The following is a 16932-nucleotide window of genomic DNA, read 5'->3' on the forward strand; positions in this document are numbered from 1 at the left end:
GTATTTTTATTTATTCTTTGTAAATTATATCCACATTTACACTATATCTTTAATGATGCCTATTGCCAACTCCACTCTTTTTAATAAGAGAACAGGATTAACACTTAAACCTTTAATGCTCTTTTAGAAATTGGAAAGTACTGTTTATGAAACCATATCCAAGTTTTATTTTCAAGTCTTATCCTTGTATTCCTTTTGAATTTACAAGTTTGAAATTCAATGATCACAGTGCTTTTAAGTAATCTTAGTTTAAATGAAGTCAATGATTTAAGATAATAGCTCATGGTTTAAAAATCATATAGTTTTACCAACTCACTCAAAAATGTATTTTGCAAAATTATCTAATGTTTTATCCTGATCATTTTAGAAACTGTGTCTTAGAGCTGTGAGTCTTAAGGGATAATTTATTCAGGAATAATGTAGTCTCATTGCTTTTCCAAAAAGAGCTCATTTTAGCTACAATTTAAGTAGAACCTATTGTTCTGTCCATGCTTCATGCCATCATCAGTGATGGACAGCTTGGGGAGGATGTAGATAATGACTGGGATCAGGTCTAGACAGCTCTTTGCTCTCATAACCATGGGGCCATGGTGAAATCACTGTTGGTAATCACCCTCCTGGGCTTTGGGTAAATATTGAAACTTCCATGTCCAGAAAAGCGCACTTGAGGAAAGTAGCCAAGTAAAAACCTCAGCCAAATGAAATATTATCAGACATTTTAATAAACCCAGAGTCACTATAATCAGCAGAAATCTCAGAAACCACTGGTAGCATTTGGTTTTCCTCAATCGTTGCTATTTGGTAGCACTTCAATTTAACCCTTTATGTTTGAAAGTTTTTTTCTTATTTACCTCCTGCCATTTCCCCAGAAATCAGTTCTACTGTATCCAGAACCTACTCTATGCTGTGCATCTCAAACTGTGACAAAATTAACACAACTCTCTGATTGCTAAAAAAAAAAAAAAAAAAAAAAAAAAAAAAAAAAGAAAAACCAAAACCTTATAATGTTGATCACTAAGGTTTCACTGATACTCTGCATGAAGTTATCCTAAAAATACAAGTTTAGATGTTTTTTGTTTTGTTTGTTTTGTTTTATTGTTATCTTCTAGTTCATTCTCTTAACTGAATTAAGGGTACATATTCAAATTCACCAAATTAGAACAGAATTGAAATGCCCACCTAGGTTGTCCTACATCATCCAGTACATTAAATTACAGATGAAAGAGAAGACAACATTATGACATTAATCTTTATGCAGAATTGATGGTGAGAAGTAACCAAGAACCAAGGAGCAAGTAACCAGAATGATCCAGTCTCAGGCTAGCACTCACTCTGAATGAATTCTAGGGATTCATCTCAAACCTGATAGCTTATCAAATACTAAAACTCTAAAAACTCCTTCCATCTTCTCATTCTGTCTACACAGCACACTACCAGGAGTGAATACCCTGGTTTCATGTCGGTCTGAGACACCTATATAAACTTAGCTTAAGGAATCCACATAAATCATAATGAATAATACATCATGATTCAAAAGGTGGGATTTGAGCCCAATACCACCTTATATATTGTGGATGTGACTATTTTGAGGGAATTTATGTATAAATGAAGTGAATTTATTATTGTTAATAATATTGTTAGAAGTTAATATTGTTGATTTATTTAATCATGGCATGCTTTCAATTTGTGTTTTCTGATTTTCAACCAAAATTCTTAGTCATTCTTATTAAAGAAGCCATTGGAAGATGACTAGTAATATTTTTATTTACTGGTCATATTTTTATAAGGAGTTCATAAGGTGTGGCCTAGAGAATAAAATAGCTCCTGTTTTCTCAGACTTCTTGGCTTATATGAAACAGATTGTAAAAGCACAGGAACTAAAAGAACAAAAAGCACTCTTAGACTTTGGCCCTTGAGTTTTCTGGAATACTGTGCAGAAATAATTTTAAAATCAAAAGCCAGCCGGGCGGTGGTGGCACACGCCTTTAATCCCAGCACTTGGGAGGCAGAGGCAGGTGGATTTCTGAGTTCGAGGCCAGCCTGGTCTACAAAGTGAGTTCCAGGACAGCCAGGACTACACAGAGAAACCCTGTCTCAAAAAAAAAAAAAAAAAACCAAAAAACCAAAACACCAAAACACCAAAAGACCAAAAAACCCAAAAACCCAAAAAAACAAAACCAAAACAAACAAACAAAAACAAAAAAACAAACAAAAAAAACCCCAAAAAACAAAAACAAAAGCCATCCTCTGTGGGACAAAAACAGACACTTTATTAATTTGAGGAAGGTAACCAGAGCGAAGCCAGGTGACTTCCTCAGAGACCATTTCCTCAGAGAAAAGCAAGTCCTGAAATCTCATCCTATCACATTCACTCCTCTTCCCTAAGGTGAACTTGGGGGTAAGGTCTGTCCCTAGAGTCATCTTTTGCATTTTAATCCATGACTGATGGAAATGGTAGAATTATATCTGAATCCTAGAAGTACCGTCTTTTTTTTTTTTTTTAAAGAGCAGAAGCAAAAACCTAGGGGTGAAAGTTGGCACCCTAAAATTTCAGATGTTCAGACTTTGAATCTGTTTTCATGTTTTGGTAAACTGCAAGGATTATTCTCCTTTCTTCTTTATATTTATTTTTAAATGGTTGTAAATAAACAGAGTGATCTGTGTATATTGAGCTTCTTTTTGTTGTTTTTTTTTAACTATAAACTAAGATTCACAAATGAAATATTCAAACTCTCAGTAGAATCACAGCTTTAATCATGAATCTGGGTTGTCGAGGGAAGGCAAGTCAACTGCTACTGTCAGCACTGGCTAGAAGGAATCCTATGTTATTTATTTATTTATTGTAACACATGTATATACATGTGCACATGCATATATATATATGTGTGTATGTATATATGTATACATGTATATAGACACACATACATTTATATGCTGATATATATATGCATGTGTACCTATATATCCACACATATATAGACACATACATATATATTTTTCATACATATATCTGTTTAAGACTGACTATTTGGTTTTTGAAAAACTGTCATGATATTTGTATCTGTAGAAGAATTATTCTCCCTCTTTCAACAGCCATTAATTGCCTTGAGTTCTTCATATAGAATTATGACTTTGAGATGTCTTAGATTTGTATTATCGTGCCAACTGATGTTGTCATTATGCAAGTCTTGTTGAGGCTGTCACATTTTATGAAATTTCTTAAGTGCAGCTTCCCTGTCATATATAAAAGTTATTGTTGCAATGCAGATGTCATGATTCTCTCTTTTTCTTTTTTAGTATGTGTAGTTTTAGATTTTATTCTTGCCTTTACAATAATGCACTGCCTTCTAACTTTGTCCACTGCGTTTCTTTCTCTTTTTAAAAGATATTTTTATTAGCTATTTTCTTTATTTACATTTCAAATGGTATTCCCTTTCCTGGTTTCCCTTCCAAAAACCCCCTATCCCCCTCCCCTCTTCCCCTGCTCACCAACCCACCCACTCTTGCTTCCTGGCCCTGGCATTCCTCTACAGGGGTGCATAGAGCCTTTACAGGACCAAGGGCCTCTGCTCTCATTGATGATCAACAAGGCCATCCTCTGATACATACTCAGCTGGAGTCATAAGCCCTCTATGTGTACTGTTTGGTTGGTAGTTTAGTCCCTGGGAGCTCTGGCAGTACTGGTTGGTTCATATTGTTGCCCTACACTTTGTCTCTGTAACTCCTTCCATGTATTTTGTTCCCCATTCTAAGAAGGAACAAAGTATCTGCACTTTGGTCTTCCTTCTTCTTGAGCTTCATGTGGCCTGTGAATTGCATCTTGGATATTCTGAGCTTCTTGGCTAATATCCACTTATCAGTGAGTACATACCATGTGTGTTCTTTTGTGATTGGGTTACCTCACTCAGGATATTTTCTAGTTCCATCCATTTGCCTAAGAATTTCATCAATTCATTGTTTTTAATAACTAAGTAGTAAATGTACCACATTTTCTGTACTCATTCCTCTGTTGAAGGAGATCTGGGTTCTTTCCAGCTTCTGGCTATTATAAATATGGCTTCTATGAACACAGTGAATCCTGTGTCTTTGTTTTATGTTGGAGCATCTTCTGAATATATATATATATATGCCCAGGAGTGGTAGAGCTGGGCCCTCAGGTAGTACTATGTCCAATTTTCTGAGGAACCGCCAAATTGATTTCCAGAGTGGTTGTACTAGCTTGCAATCCCACCAACAATGGAAGAGTGTTCCTCTTTCTCCACATCCACGCCAGCATCTGCTGTCAGCTGAGTTTTTGATCTTAGCCATTCTGACTGATGTGAGGTGGAATCTGAGGGATTCTCCAACTCTTAAAATCCTCTGTCTACTCTTTCATGGTGTTGAGCTATATGTGTAGAGGCTACACTGTAGATGTACCTGTTGAAGTTGGACACCCTATGGTCTGCTTTTCTTTTTATTTTGAGCTATTGTGGATTTCTCTAATATTCCAAATCTGCTACAGAAAGAAATCTTTCTTGAAGAGTAAGAGATACATTTATGCATAGGTATAAAGATAAGGCTTTAGAAGGTTGTTAGAAATTACACCAGTCTAGAAAAGTAGAAGTAGTAGGTCCTTCTCTGGGATTCATGACCTCACCTCCATGGGCAGTTGACAAGGCTTACAGTACCAGACATGGTTTGTTTCAAACCTAGGTTAATTGAACTCTTGTCTTTTCTATTTCTGCATCTCTGAGTCAAGTGTTGCAAGTACTTCTTCCACATATGTGTTGTGCTAAACATACTGTTTTCTTCTTCCTTGTGGTCTCAGGTGGAAGCCGCAGAAATGGAGCTCTTGTATCCTGGTTCCAGAGTCTATCAGGCAGGGGAGAACAGGCACCAGTGAGGCATGTGGGAAGGGGCTGCAGACAAGAGGTAAGCAGGGTTCATGTATGATTTAACATGATGTTTCTCTGTACTTGGTTGTTCATATTTGGGAAAGTTGTAAATATTTCTGGATTGAGCTACTTATATCTATATTTATCACTAAATTTACTCTTGGCATTAGTAAGTGTTGTTAGTTAAATATCATCATTTAAACATAACCTTTTCCTGCACCTCAGTAGTAAAGCAAAAATAAATAATAATAAATAGATCTCAATTATAAGTGACCTCAATGTCTATATTATGAATGTGTGCTGACTATCAGCCAAGATGTTGAGGAGATGCCAAAATTAGATCTGAAAGTACACATTGTACCTTGTTTACATTGCATGTTTATGTGCTGATTAAATATATGAATGAAAACATAACTGAGTGAGTTGACTAAATCCTAATGATCCTGGGTTTAAGCATGTGTGTGTATACATTTACTATGTGTAATATGCACAGAAAGAGTATTAAAACTTCTAAATGGCATTGTGATAGGCTTCTGTGTCTGAAATAAAGGATGTTTTATTAAGTACCTCTAAGAAAGACATCAAATCTATGAAAAGCACCCAGTGATTTGGTCTGTTCCATTTTCTTTTTTGTTTCATTTCTAATACAAGGACAAACTACATGGGACTTGATGGAAAATACTTTATTCTAAAAATGGATTGACTGTCTCTTCTGTTCATCTTGCTTTTGTGGGCAGTAATAATGCCCTTCTAGCTCCATTTACACAACTATCCCTAGAAAAGCTTGGGTTTCTCTGCTTGACTTACAGATAATGACATTTAGAAATTAATATTGTCAGATGTTGCACATTAGATATTCTGGAATGTTCACCAGGCAACATGCCCTTAATGCCCATAAAACACTTTAAATATTATTATTAGTAGTATATTAGTAATATTAGTATAAATTAGTATTATATAATTAATAGAAAAATAATGAGTTTTTGAAAAGGCCTGGAATATAAGAGAAAACAAATAAAGAAAGGCAATGTAAGGAATTAACCAGAAAGACAATACAAGAAGTTGCACACCAAACTTCTAGAGTTCAAGAAAAATAAAACAAACATATGGAAAATTATCAAATGAGTAATCCAAGAAAAATGCATTTTTGGGCAACTATATCTCTTGGTTGAATAAAGTCAAAATGATTAAAGAACTTATGTGAGGCCCATCAGTGAGAGACATGAGAGAATGATCTGGTCCCCAGCCTTCCAAAGGAAGTTGCAAGCCTATCTCCAAATACAGCGGTTATCAGCATCAGCTTTGAGAAGTGAAAGGGAGCAAACCAATTCTTCAGAGGTTGGTGAATGGGGGCTTAGTCTACGTCATTTATCACAGCAAGATGAAAATATCTGCAGAAAACAAAATACCCTAAAGTTTACTTAAGTGTATCTTATCTCCAGAGGCATAATATGAGCGAAGTGGAAAACTGGGAATCTTCCCCGAAAGGGAGGCCATTTTGCCAGGAAAAGAGAAAGGGTGAGGGGCACGTCCAAGACCAAAGCATCCCACAATCCAGCAATATGCTATCCAGGGAAACACTCACCTACTACTTCTACTATCACAAGTGCTAATTTCACTCTGATGATCCTGTTCTATCCCTGCAAGGAGGCATGTCTGTGGGGATTCTCTATGGTTTTCAGTGACATTGAACTCTCTTGTAAAGGTTATGTCTGTGTATGTAACATCCAGTTTGATGGAGACTCTATATTTGGAAAGCTTCCATCTTTTCTCTATGGATCCCCTGTAGCTGAAAGGGAGTATGAGCTTAGACCATTCAGTAAATTCTCATGGGTCACACTTCCCTCTTGGCATTCAATGCTGTTTTAGAAATGCAATTCACCTTGCTGGGACCTTATGCTGGGCAGGTTTGCTCCTGTATAGTTCAATCTCAAACACTGGAATGAGCTTTGCAGTCATTTCTTCTAGTGTGCAACTTTTGAGACTGTCTACAAAAGCTGTTCACAATCTGTGGGTCACAATCCCCTTGAGGGTCGAACAACCCTTTCATAGGAGTCACATAACAGATGTCCTACATATCAGACATTTGCATTTTCAATTCATAACTGTAGCAAAATTACAGTCATGAAGTACCAACAAAATGTTATAGTTGTGGGTCACCATAATATGGGGAACTGTATTAAAGGGTTGCAACATTAGGAAAGTTGATTAAAAACTGGTGTAGAACAAAGGTTAGGTTTATTTATATCTGTTTTCTAAGAAGCCTTGAAAGAGGAAACCTGGACTTCTGTGAGATTTGACAAAAAACCTAAAAGGAGAAAGAGAATTCTAACCCCTGCCCTATCAGACAGATCCATGACTTCAGGTCCCTTTGGCCTTTTTTGGGATTAACTCAGCAATAGACTTAGAAGATGTGTACCTTAACCACTATGTATGTTTCAGTCCTTCATGTTCAGTATTTGCAATAATTATAGTTCTGGAAATATAAAGATCCGTTGCTTTATTTTATTGTGTTTATGTTGTTAACTTGTTCAGTTGATATATACTTAAAACTCATTTATGTAATTCTCTTCTGATCACAGAAGAATTAAGAAAGAAAGAAAGAAAGAAAGAAAGAAAGAAAGAAAGAAAGAAAGAAAGAAAGAAAGAAAGAAAGAAAAAAAGAGCAGGCAGAATTACCGCAATAGCAAAATATCAGTACTTTCTCCAGAGTAGTGAGAATTCTGGTTCTACTGTATAAGATACACTCTGCTTCATAGAGAGTCAGACATTTTTACCCAGTTAATTATGCTTAATTTGAATAAAGAAAGAATACAATCCCAATATTGTGACAGATGATACTATAGAAGAAAGAACTATACATTTTCTTTTTTATTTTAAATCGCTGCTTAAAGAGATAAACATTTTAGTAATACAAAGGGGAAAAAAAAGGTCCTGAAATTTCTCGAAGTGCGACATTATTTATGAAGTAATTTTAATTTTACTGTCCACACTCCTTTAAAGCTGGCTTAAAAGAATCCGGATGTTTTACTTTTGGACTGTACCTCATTTATCAAATGTCAAGTGCTCCCTTTTATCAGAGGGACAACACTGTAGCACTATGATGGAGATGAAACAGGAGATAGAGGATTACCTTTTTGTGTCTAAGATGCTCTTGATGTCGTGAAGTGCCTGAACTCTTTTTCAGTTTACTTTCACTGAATAATGTTTATGAGAAATGAAGAAGGGAGGTCTCTAACCATTATCAAATCTTTTTGTTCTTTCTTAATTAGTTTAGACTTCTCACACAACAGGTTAAGGGAATCTGTTTGCTTTGCCTTTAAAAGAATCTCCCAAAACTTAAGGTGTTTTTCTACTTTTAAAAAAGTGAGGGTGGGGAGGTGGGAATAGGTGGTGGTGAGTGGAGGAATGCCCCCATAGAAGCAGGGGGAGGAAGGGTGAGATGGGGGTTTCCAGGAGGGGAGGACTGGAAAATTTGAAATGTAAATAAAGAAAATATCCAATAAAAAAGGCATGAAATAATCCAGTATAAGAAAAAAATCTGTGTTACCTTTACTTTTAAAGAAAGGGCACAGTAAGGAATATATAGGAAAAGTTATAGAAACACTATGCTCTAAAATTGTAATTGTATTATGGTAATAATACTTGGCTTCCAAAGATGGAAATATATATGCTGCATGTGCACATCTATAGGTCTATTATTTTGGTAAGGTATGCTCAATGTCATAATATTTCATAATCAAATTTCTTTCTAGAGTCTTTCATTTGTAGTTGAATTTGTAAATTTTGATTTATCTAATTTTCCAAGCTTATACAAATCATATACTGTAAAGTCTACATCCATAAAGCACCATTATCAATCAATAATTTACATAAACTAGATTCAGAACAAGCTACTTGTAAGCCTGAGTACTTCATTTCTTTGAGTAACGATTTTTGTCTTAAGTGTCTTTGTTTTCATAGAAAGAAAGGAAGAGATAAAGACCACCATCCACCATTAAGTTTATCAACCACCTCGATCTAGAAAACATAAAAATACAGCACAAATACCCAGGCTGGAAAGATGCAGACTGTGTACTTGAACGAGTACTGAAATTATACAGACATCCTAGCTTGTCGACCACATGTCAAAACTGTTGATCTGAGTGTTAGCTTCTGACACTGTGGCAGGATGCCTTGGAAAAATCTACTTAAAGGAAGGAAAAAAGTATATTGGCTCAACTTTTGAGGACTTAAGTTCACGGTCAGTTAGTTGAGCCATTGCTTTTGGAAGTGTGGTGTAGCATGTCACAGCAGGCATATGTGGTGTGGAGCCTGCTCAGCTCCGCAACAGTGGGAACTAAAAAAGATACACTGGGGGAGAACTGGGATTTTAGCATCTTTTTTTTTTTTTTTCTGGAGTGCAACTTCAGAGATCAGCCCCCTCTTTCTCTACTTCCCTCCTCATAAAGGTCACCTCCACATAAAGGTTACACTACCTCCCCCTAGTGTCAAAGGCTAGAAGTCAAGCCTTTACATATGAGCCTTTGGAAACTCAAGATCTAGAGCACAGCCATCGGCCACTCATGCTTTTCTCTCCCGTGGTAGACATATTTCCCCAAAAGGGGAGAAAAGGAACAAACGTCTAAATCTTTGCATTCTTATTTCCCAAATAGAAGTATCCTGCTATTACAAAGGTTGGTTCTGCCTGTTCACTTATATAGATCACAACCAGAGGGTTATTTTTATAGGCACACAATAATTATGACCTGTAGTCAGAGATATCTGTCATTTTTGCCTTAGTCATTTCATTTGGTTTGTGTTTGTTGTTGAAGGAGGAAGGACTGTATTTTCTGGGAAGAAATATAGAGTGGTTTTCTCAGGGTATTTCTTGACTTAGACTGAAACAAGCTCTGTCATCTTTGGCTGTAGGCATTGGCAATCAGGGACGGGAGCCATTGAGACCCATCCCAGGAAACCAATATAATATTTGTAAGAGGTAGAAACATCTATATGTTTTTCTGTACATTTATGGAAGGATGTGGCTACCTTGCACAGCTTTGGGTCCTGGAAATCTAATTAAGGTAATGAGAAAATGAAGAAAGGACAGACACACAAATGCCGTACAGAAAAGCTGGGCCTGTTGCTCTGATGAAGATGTACCAGCAGCAGCCTGGAAACTCAGTGCATTTGTTTTATACATCTGAATAGAGGACATTGGCTTATTGTGGGTTAGCTGATCCAGATAGGAGGTCTTATAGGAAAGCAATCCACACTGTTAACATATCGGTGGATGCTATAGTCTTCAATTTCTGCAGGGTCAACTTTCACACCAGGGGAAACCTTTGCCATTCTCGTGTGTCTAAGACACTGTGGGCCTTGGCATGGTCATCCTCACATTCACAACACATTCAATCAGGGCTTAATCTGGTCCTTATACACTAACTCAAATCTTCATATGCTCTTTACAGAAGGGAGGGCATGACTCTACTTAGCAGCTCAATACACTAGGGTATTTGATGTAAGTAATGAGTAAATGCTTATCTGACATACTAGTGTCAATATCTTTGGTGAAGTTGTTTTGATAACCTTGTTAATCATATAGGAAAAAGTGGTCAGGCTTCAGTGTACATCTTATTAAAGAATATTTGTAAGTCTGACATAGTTGTGCATGGCTATAACTCCAACACAGGAGAATGAGGCAAAAGGAGAACAAGTTCAAAATCAGCCTTCCCTGCTTGGTCAAAACATATGTGAAGAAAACTAAGCACCGCTAACATAAATAAAACAGTGCCAGAATGTTCTATTAGAATGCACAATGCTCTTTATCAGTTTACTTCATTGCTCAGTTCCAGGTACCAAAACATTCATTAGAATTATCATAAGAGTATACAAACCATTTAAAAATGTATTTATTTAATAATTTATTGTACAAGTGTTTGGTCTGCATATATGTATTTGCCCTATCTTTGTGCCTGTTGCTAGGGAAGTCAGAAGAGGTAGTTGGATCTCCTGAAACTGGAGTTACAGACCATAATAAGCCACCAGTGGATGCTTTGAACTACACCTGCTTCCTCTGTAAGAGCAGCAAGTTCTCTTAACCACAGATCCATCTCTCCAGCTCTAAAGAGTCATTCTTTAGAAAGATCTCTCTTTTAAAGATAATTGCTGAAAGTATGAAAATAAGGGTTACCAGAGTAAACTGTAGAAATTAAATTGACAGTGTATGACAACTCTCAAAATTAAAATATCCCATGAGCATGACAGAAGGACGGGTTTGATAATGCCATAGGCTTTAGTTTTGAGAGTGGAGTGCTCACTTCATGGTAGAGATTGAATTTTAATATAAGTGAGTCATGGCTCTTGGAGGCATTTTTCATTTCCTTTGTGTGTTTCAGGGTAGGATTATCTCTGTGGCTTTTTGTGGTGGCTGCAGGTAAAATATGCATATTTTAAAACTTTGTGATAAATTAAATATAAATATTAAAGGAGATGGGCAACCTGAGGCAGAACGCTTTAGTTACACGGTGTTAACTAACTGTTGCTTCAGTAATATCTCCTTACACTAGCCCTTCTGCTTTTAATATAATAAGCTATGATTCCAAGAACAGAGTAGCTCTTCCCCCACGTTCATTTCACTCATATCCTCAGAAGACATTTCACTAATGAAATGGATGCTGGTGTTGAAGATGGATAAAAGAAACTCCAACTGCTGGATGCAGTCATTTGCTTTTAAAACTCGGAGTGAGAAGTTTCTCTCCCAGCCATATAATTCTCTTACAGAACTATGTTCCCTTCAGGAATGCCGATATAAATTTCAAAGTCTATAAGAAACGATGTACATGTAATAGGATTACATGTCTTTTGTGCAGAGCTAAATCCCATCCCTTTAAGTAGCGGTGCATCCCTGATATCCCTTAGCACCGGTGCAAGTAAGGTCGAGGCATTTGTTTCTGTTTATCCAGGGCTCCCTCTCAGGACTGTAGCAGAAGGAGATAGATTTGTGCATGTTTTTGTGTGTACATTTCTAAATGAAAATCAAACCTCAATGCGCATTCCAGGTGGAAGCAACTGAGCAAGAAGCTCACACCTGTGCCAGTGTCTGTAAATTCCACGCTGGTGTGTCAAGCCTCAGTTCTACTGAAATTCTGAATTCAAGCAGATGAGTAGGCCTCAAAACAATATCTTTTAAGGCCAAACAGGCTGTAAAGATGTGACTAAAACAAAAACTAAATAACTCGGTTTTAATCCGGGTATGTAGGAAGTGATGTAAAACCTACTGCAGTCAATTAAAATCAACGAGCTCTTCAAGTCTTCTGTTTCCTGGGAGGATATGAAAAAAAAAAAAAACCAAAAAACTGGAACTGAAAGTAGGAAAGATGGGAGCTCATGGAGCCTTTGAAATTATGCCAAGAAGGAATTTGGAAGCTAACACTAGAATAGTAATACTGGGGGTGGATTAGAAGGAGCACACATGAAAGGCATTTAAGGAAAAAGAAATCAATGCCATCCAGTAGCTAATCTTATATACCACAAAATGCATCACAATAAGTTGAGAGCACTGGTTATAGACCAGTGAGGACTCGCTGATACAGAAGAAAAAGAAAATATGGCATAAATTATTTATACAAAATGAGCTCATGACATATACACACGGTGAGAGAGGCTGCATTTGAATATTATTTTAGTGACTTCAGGGTTAGCATTAAAACCAACCTAACAGATATCAAGAGCCACCCATCATTCTCTCTCTCTCTCCATATATATATATATTTGAAACTTTATATTTAAAAGTTGTAGATAATATATAATATAATGTGATTCCACAGTACAAGTAAAAAAACAATGTTTAGAGAGCAAGTATTGCAAGTCTGGTATCAAAAGAATAGTCCTTCTCTTCAAGTATAAAGTATTATGTCTCAAATGCCAGTTCTGCCTCTCAGTATTTGTGTGGGGTTGGTCCACGTATATCAGATGTCTTCTTAGAGCCTCAAATTTCCGTAAGCAGAACATTCCCGTCCTGTTGATGCTTTTACAAATTGTTTCTCTAGAAGCATTGCTTTCATTTTCCTTGCAAACCTAGGGAGATAGTAATAACTCCACTGAAGAGAAGGGCTGTGGCTATTACTAATGCAGTTCTTAAATGTAAACTGCTGATGGTCAGGAGCGATTATCTAAGTCTGTGGGAAATGGTGAAAGCTATGGGGCCAAAACATCTTCCTTTGGGAAAGGCTTGATGTAGAGGTAGTATGGGAAAATTATTTAGATTGCTCCAATGAAGTGAAAAAGGCTATTGTGCCCAGAGGTGTTGGCACACACCTTTAAGCCCACCACTAGGGAGCCAGAGGCAGTATTGCTGAGTTTGAGGCCAGCCTGGTTTACTGTGGGAGTTTTAAGACAGCCAGGGCTACAAAAGGGAACCCTATCTGGAAACACACACACACACACACACACACACACACACACACAGAGTGAGAGACAGAGACAGAGAGACAGAGATAATAGAGAGACAGAGACAGAGAAAGGGAGGAAAGAAAGAGAGGCTTTTGCTTTTTAAGCAACAGAAATTTCCATACTCAATTGTCTACAAGCTGGATTTGTTTTTTTTTTTTTTTTTTTTTTTTTTTAGGAGATACCAGAATTTATTTGGTTAATAAGCATAGATATAGTTTTGTAAAATTTATGGAGGTAAAAAAATTTAAAAACAGCTTGTGTGGCATCATCGCATTTTTGTAGGTGTTTAAAGACAGAAAATGTACTCTGCTTATTAGTTGAATAGGTATAACTGAGTGCACCAAGCCTAGTCTCAGTAGAGTAACTGAAGCTTAAAAACATTCATAGATTTGGGAAAAGGTCTGGAGGACATGGATTAGGAAGAGATAACATAGCAAATATGTGTCAAAGAAGACCAAGAAAGAAGTACACTATAGCTCAAAGTCCAAAGAAGAGAGATATCCATCTTGCATGAATATGAAAACAAGATGACACACAAACAACCAGTGGGAGAAATACATGGAGCTGTTAGGAGGGAGGAGATAACTGACTGAAAGTCTAGAAGTGTCTGCAAATGGCAAGTGGGTGTGACTGAGGAATAGGTGAGTTCAGGAATTAGAAGGAAGAAAGTCCATTTTCCTCCTTTGCTCCCTGACTCGGTAACAGAATGACATGAAGGATTAGTGAGGAAGACAGAAGTGTCTCAGGAAATGTGTCTCTGTCCATATAGACGCCTCCCCAGTAGTTTCCCACCTGACACCCTGCAATAAATACCCTTAGCTGACAGGACTTCCTTTCTCTGGCTCCTTATCTCTGCTGTGATGTTTCTCTTGGAGTCCTCATTTGAATCCTCAAACTTCAGGTCTGAGTCTGCTTCCTCGTCCACTTGGACCTGCATGCCATCTTCATGACCTCCTTCTACCATTTGTCTCTCTGACTATAATGTCTGATCAGATGACCCTGACCCAGTATTGAAGCTGGAGTGATAATCCCAAACCTCTACATAACAACAGCGCTCTCTCTCTCTCTCTCTCTCTCTCTCTCTCTCTCTCTCTCTCTTTCTCCCTTTCTCTCTCTCCCCTTTGGAATTTTCACATGAACATCATTCATTCACAAACACACAGATATGTATGTAAAATTTGTTGATGTCCTACTTTCAGACACCAAGTTTTCAATGGCTGTTTGTTCGCATTCATTCCGTGGTTGTAAGGCTGAAATATCTTCCTAAGCCAGTTCTCCTTCTGCTGTTCTACTCCAAGAGAAGCTTAGGCATGAGCCAGTGACTAGGTGTGACCCACATGCCAAATGCATTTATCACCCCAGGCTGTAACTGCCTTCCTTTTACCTTCAATTACTGTTTAGCCCTCTACACTATCTCCTGGCCCCATCCCATGCATTGCCTTGCTCCAGCCAAGTCTGGTGTCCCCCTTGTAGCTAAGCTTCTCAGTGTGAACTTCTTACCCTTTTGTCCTTTTTGTGTGACAATTATATCATCCCTCTGATGTACTCACGTTAGGGTTTCCAGCTCTAGAAATGTAGGGAATATGCCTTGTTCACCTTGATATCTCAAGTGCTTCCATACTCAATGTCTCTTCCTTACATGTATAATTGATATGATAAGTATTCTGTTTATCTGTGTGCCAATATAAGATTATACGATGGTGGCAAATGTGAAAATAAAAACATATGAACTACTATTACCAGTCAGCTACTGGAGATCTTTGGGTTCACATACAAGTCCTGCATAGATGAGGACTAGCTCTTCTGGGGTTGGCAGACTTGGGTCCATGGGTGCCAAAGGCTTATGTACTGAGGCTTATAGACTCAAGTACTATGGACTAGGTTATTGTAACTCTGAACATTAGAGGCTAGAAACTATGGCTATAGGGTCCTAGCTTTGAAGCTCATCACTTTAGAGGTGTTGGCCTGACACTTGGCCACTTTGATATCAAGCAGTTGTAATTGCAGTTCAGCTTTCTCAAGACATCCAGTGCATGCTAACAGAGGTCAGGAGGACATGAGGGCAATCTGGTTAAGAATATAGGAAGGATCCATTAAAAAGTCTATGAACACGAAATACCAGAAAGTTGTCTATAGTAAAGACTTTATGAAAGTTCAACACAGAATTCTCCACTATGATAGCATCAAACAACAACTACTCTTATTAACAATTTTTAGCTGCTCCTTAGGGAAGGATGTATTCCCATGATCCTTCTCAATATATGTATGATTTCATTTTAAAATAAGATCAGATTATGGCATATTAAAATTATTAATAAACAATATATATCTCAATCTCAGGTGGAAAAATAAACTATGCTTATGATAAACTAATATCCAAGAGAACAAAGACTATATCAGCTCATTCCAAACATGGGTATTTCATAAATTATGCAAAAAATAAAACAAAGATTAAATTGAAGATAAATTATTACTCTGAGTGTCCAGTGCTGAGACCGTGACTTAAAAAGTTATCAAGTACTTTTTGCTGGATGAAGATGAGGATGGGGATTTTGTCCTGCTCCAGGATCAAGGTTCTGTTCTGTTTCTCTGGAGCGGCTTCATTCAGCCATGCATGAATTCTCCACCAAGACCAAGAGACATGTGCACAACATTGGAATGTGCAAAACCAAGGGACACCTACACACACACACACACACACACACACACACACACACACATACATACATACACACACACACACACATCCGTACATGAACATGTACATATACATATTCACACCTAGTAGAGGGTTTGGGGGTGACCCTCTTATGGCTATGATATAATCCATGTGAGGTTATAAACAAAGTTCCCTGCTATATGGTTAGAGATGGACTCCAGCTTCAGTCTCTGTGCTCAAACACATCTACTTTGAAAGCCTCCTATCATTCTCAGGACTACTTAAAATGCTGCCCATACAAATAACTGTTCCTATAACATGCACTCATGGCTAATAACAAGCTAATTGCTTAACTGTGTTTATAGCTGTAAATTAATTACTAATGCACTTTTATTTAGAGTAGTTCTAAACACTTTTTTTTTAAATCATTTGTTTCAACACGTGGATCTAAGGCACTTCAGAATTTACAATTGGATGGTGGATGGAGATTTGACTGTTGCACAACTTCAAGCTCATGATTAAATTCTGAAATACTTGCTCAGACTGAAATGTTGAATAATGTGCCATCTTATCAGCAACTACCCTGGGAGTTTGAGCTTGGGCTGACGTAAATGGTATAATTACACTCCACAGAAAGAGCTAGTAAATCCATGTTTATATTTTAGGGCCTGCTTAGTTTAATTTGTATTGGTATTATTATAACAATCCAATTTGTAGTGTGCACAGTTGGTATTTAATAAGTAGTTTTTCTACTTTACATTACCAGAAAAATAATTGTATCTCCATGGTTACTGTTATCTGCTAATATTAGTCTTTATTTTAAGTTGCTAATTTTCTAATGCTAGCCCTGTAGACACAAGTTCTGAACTTTTATTTGTGGGACATATTTTACATTATCATTAGGTAGTGAAAAAATCCATTATGATTGTCCTTTAAGTAACTTTACATGAGGATAATCCAGAGGGC

General features: G+C 37.1%; 1 protein-coding gene across 4 annotated transcripts in view; it reads left to right on the forward strand.

Annotated features, from left to right (window-relative positions):
* The window catches only part of Thsd7b (thrombospondin, type I, domain containing 7B), a 946089-nt gene that overhangs the window by 544595 nt on the left and 384562 nt on the right, over positions 1-16932 (forward strand). For all 4 annotated transcript variants that reach the window (XM_011247964.2, XM_011247966.3, NM_172485.3 and 1 more), the window contains exon 12: positions 4808-4911. In XM_011247964.2, the coding sequence (XP_011246266.1) occupies positions 4808-4911 (104 nt within the window). The remainder of the gene's footprint in view (positions 1-4807; positions 4912-16932) is intronic.

Source organism: Mus musculus, chromosome 1 (assembly GCF_000001635.26).
Source record: "Mus musculus strain C57BL/6J chromosome 1, GRCm38.p6 C57BL/6J".
Classification (NCBI taxonomy): domain Eukaryota; kingdom Metazoa; phylum Chordata; class Mammalia; order Rodentia; family Muridae; genus Mus; species Mus musculus.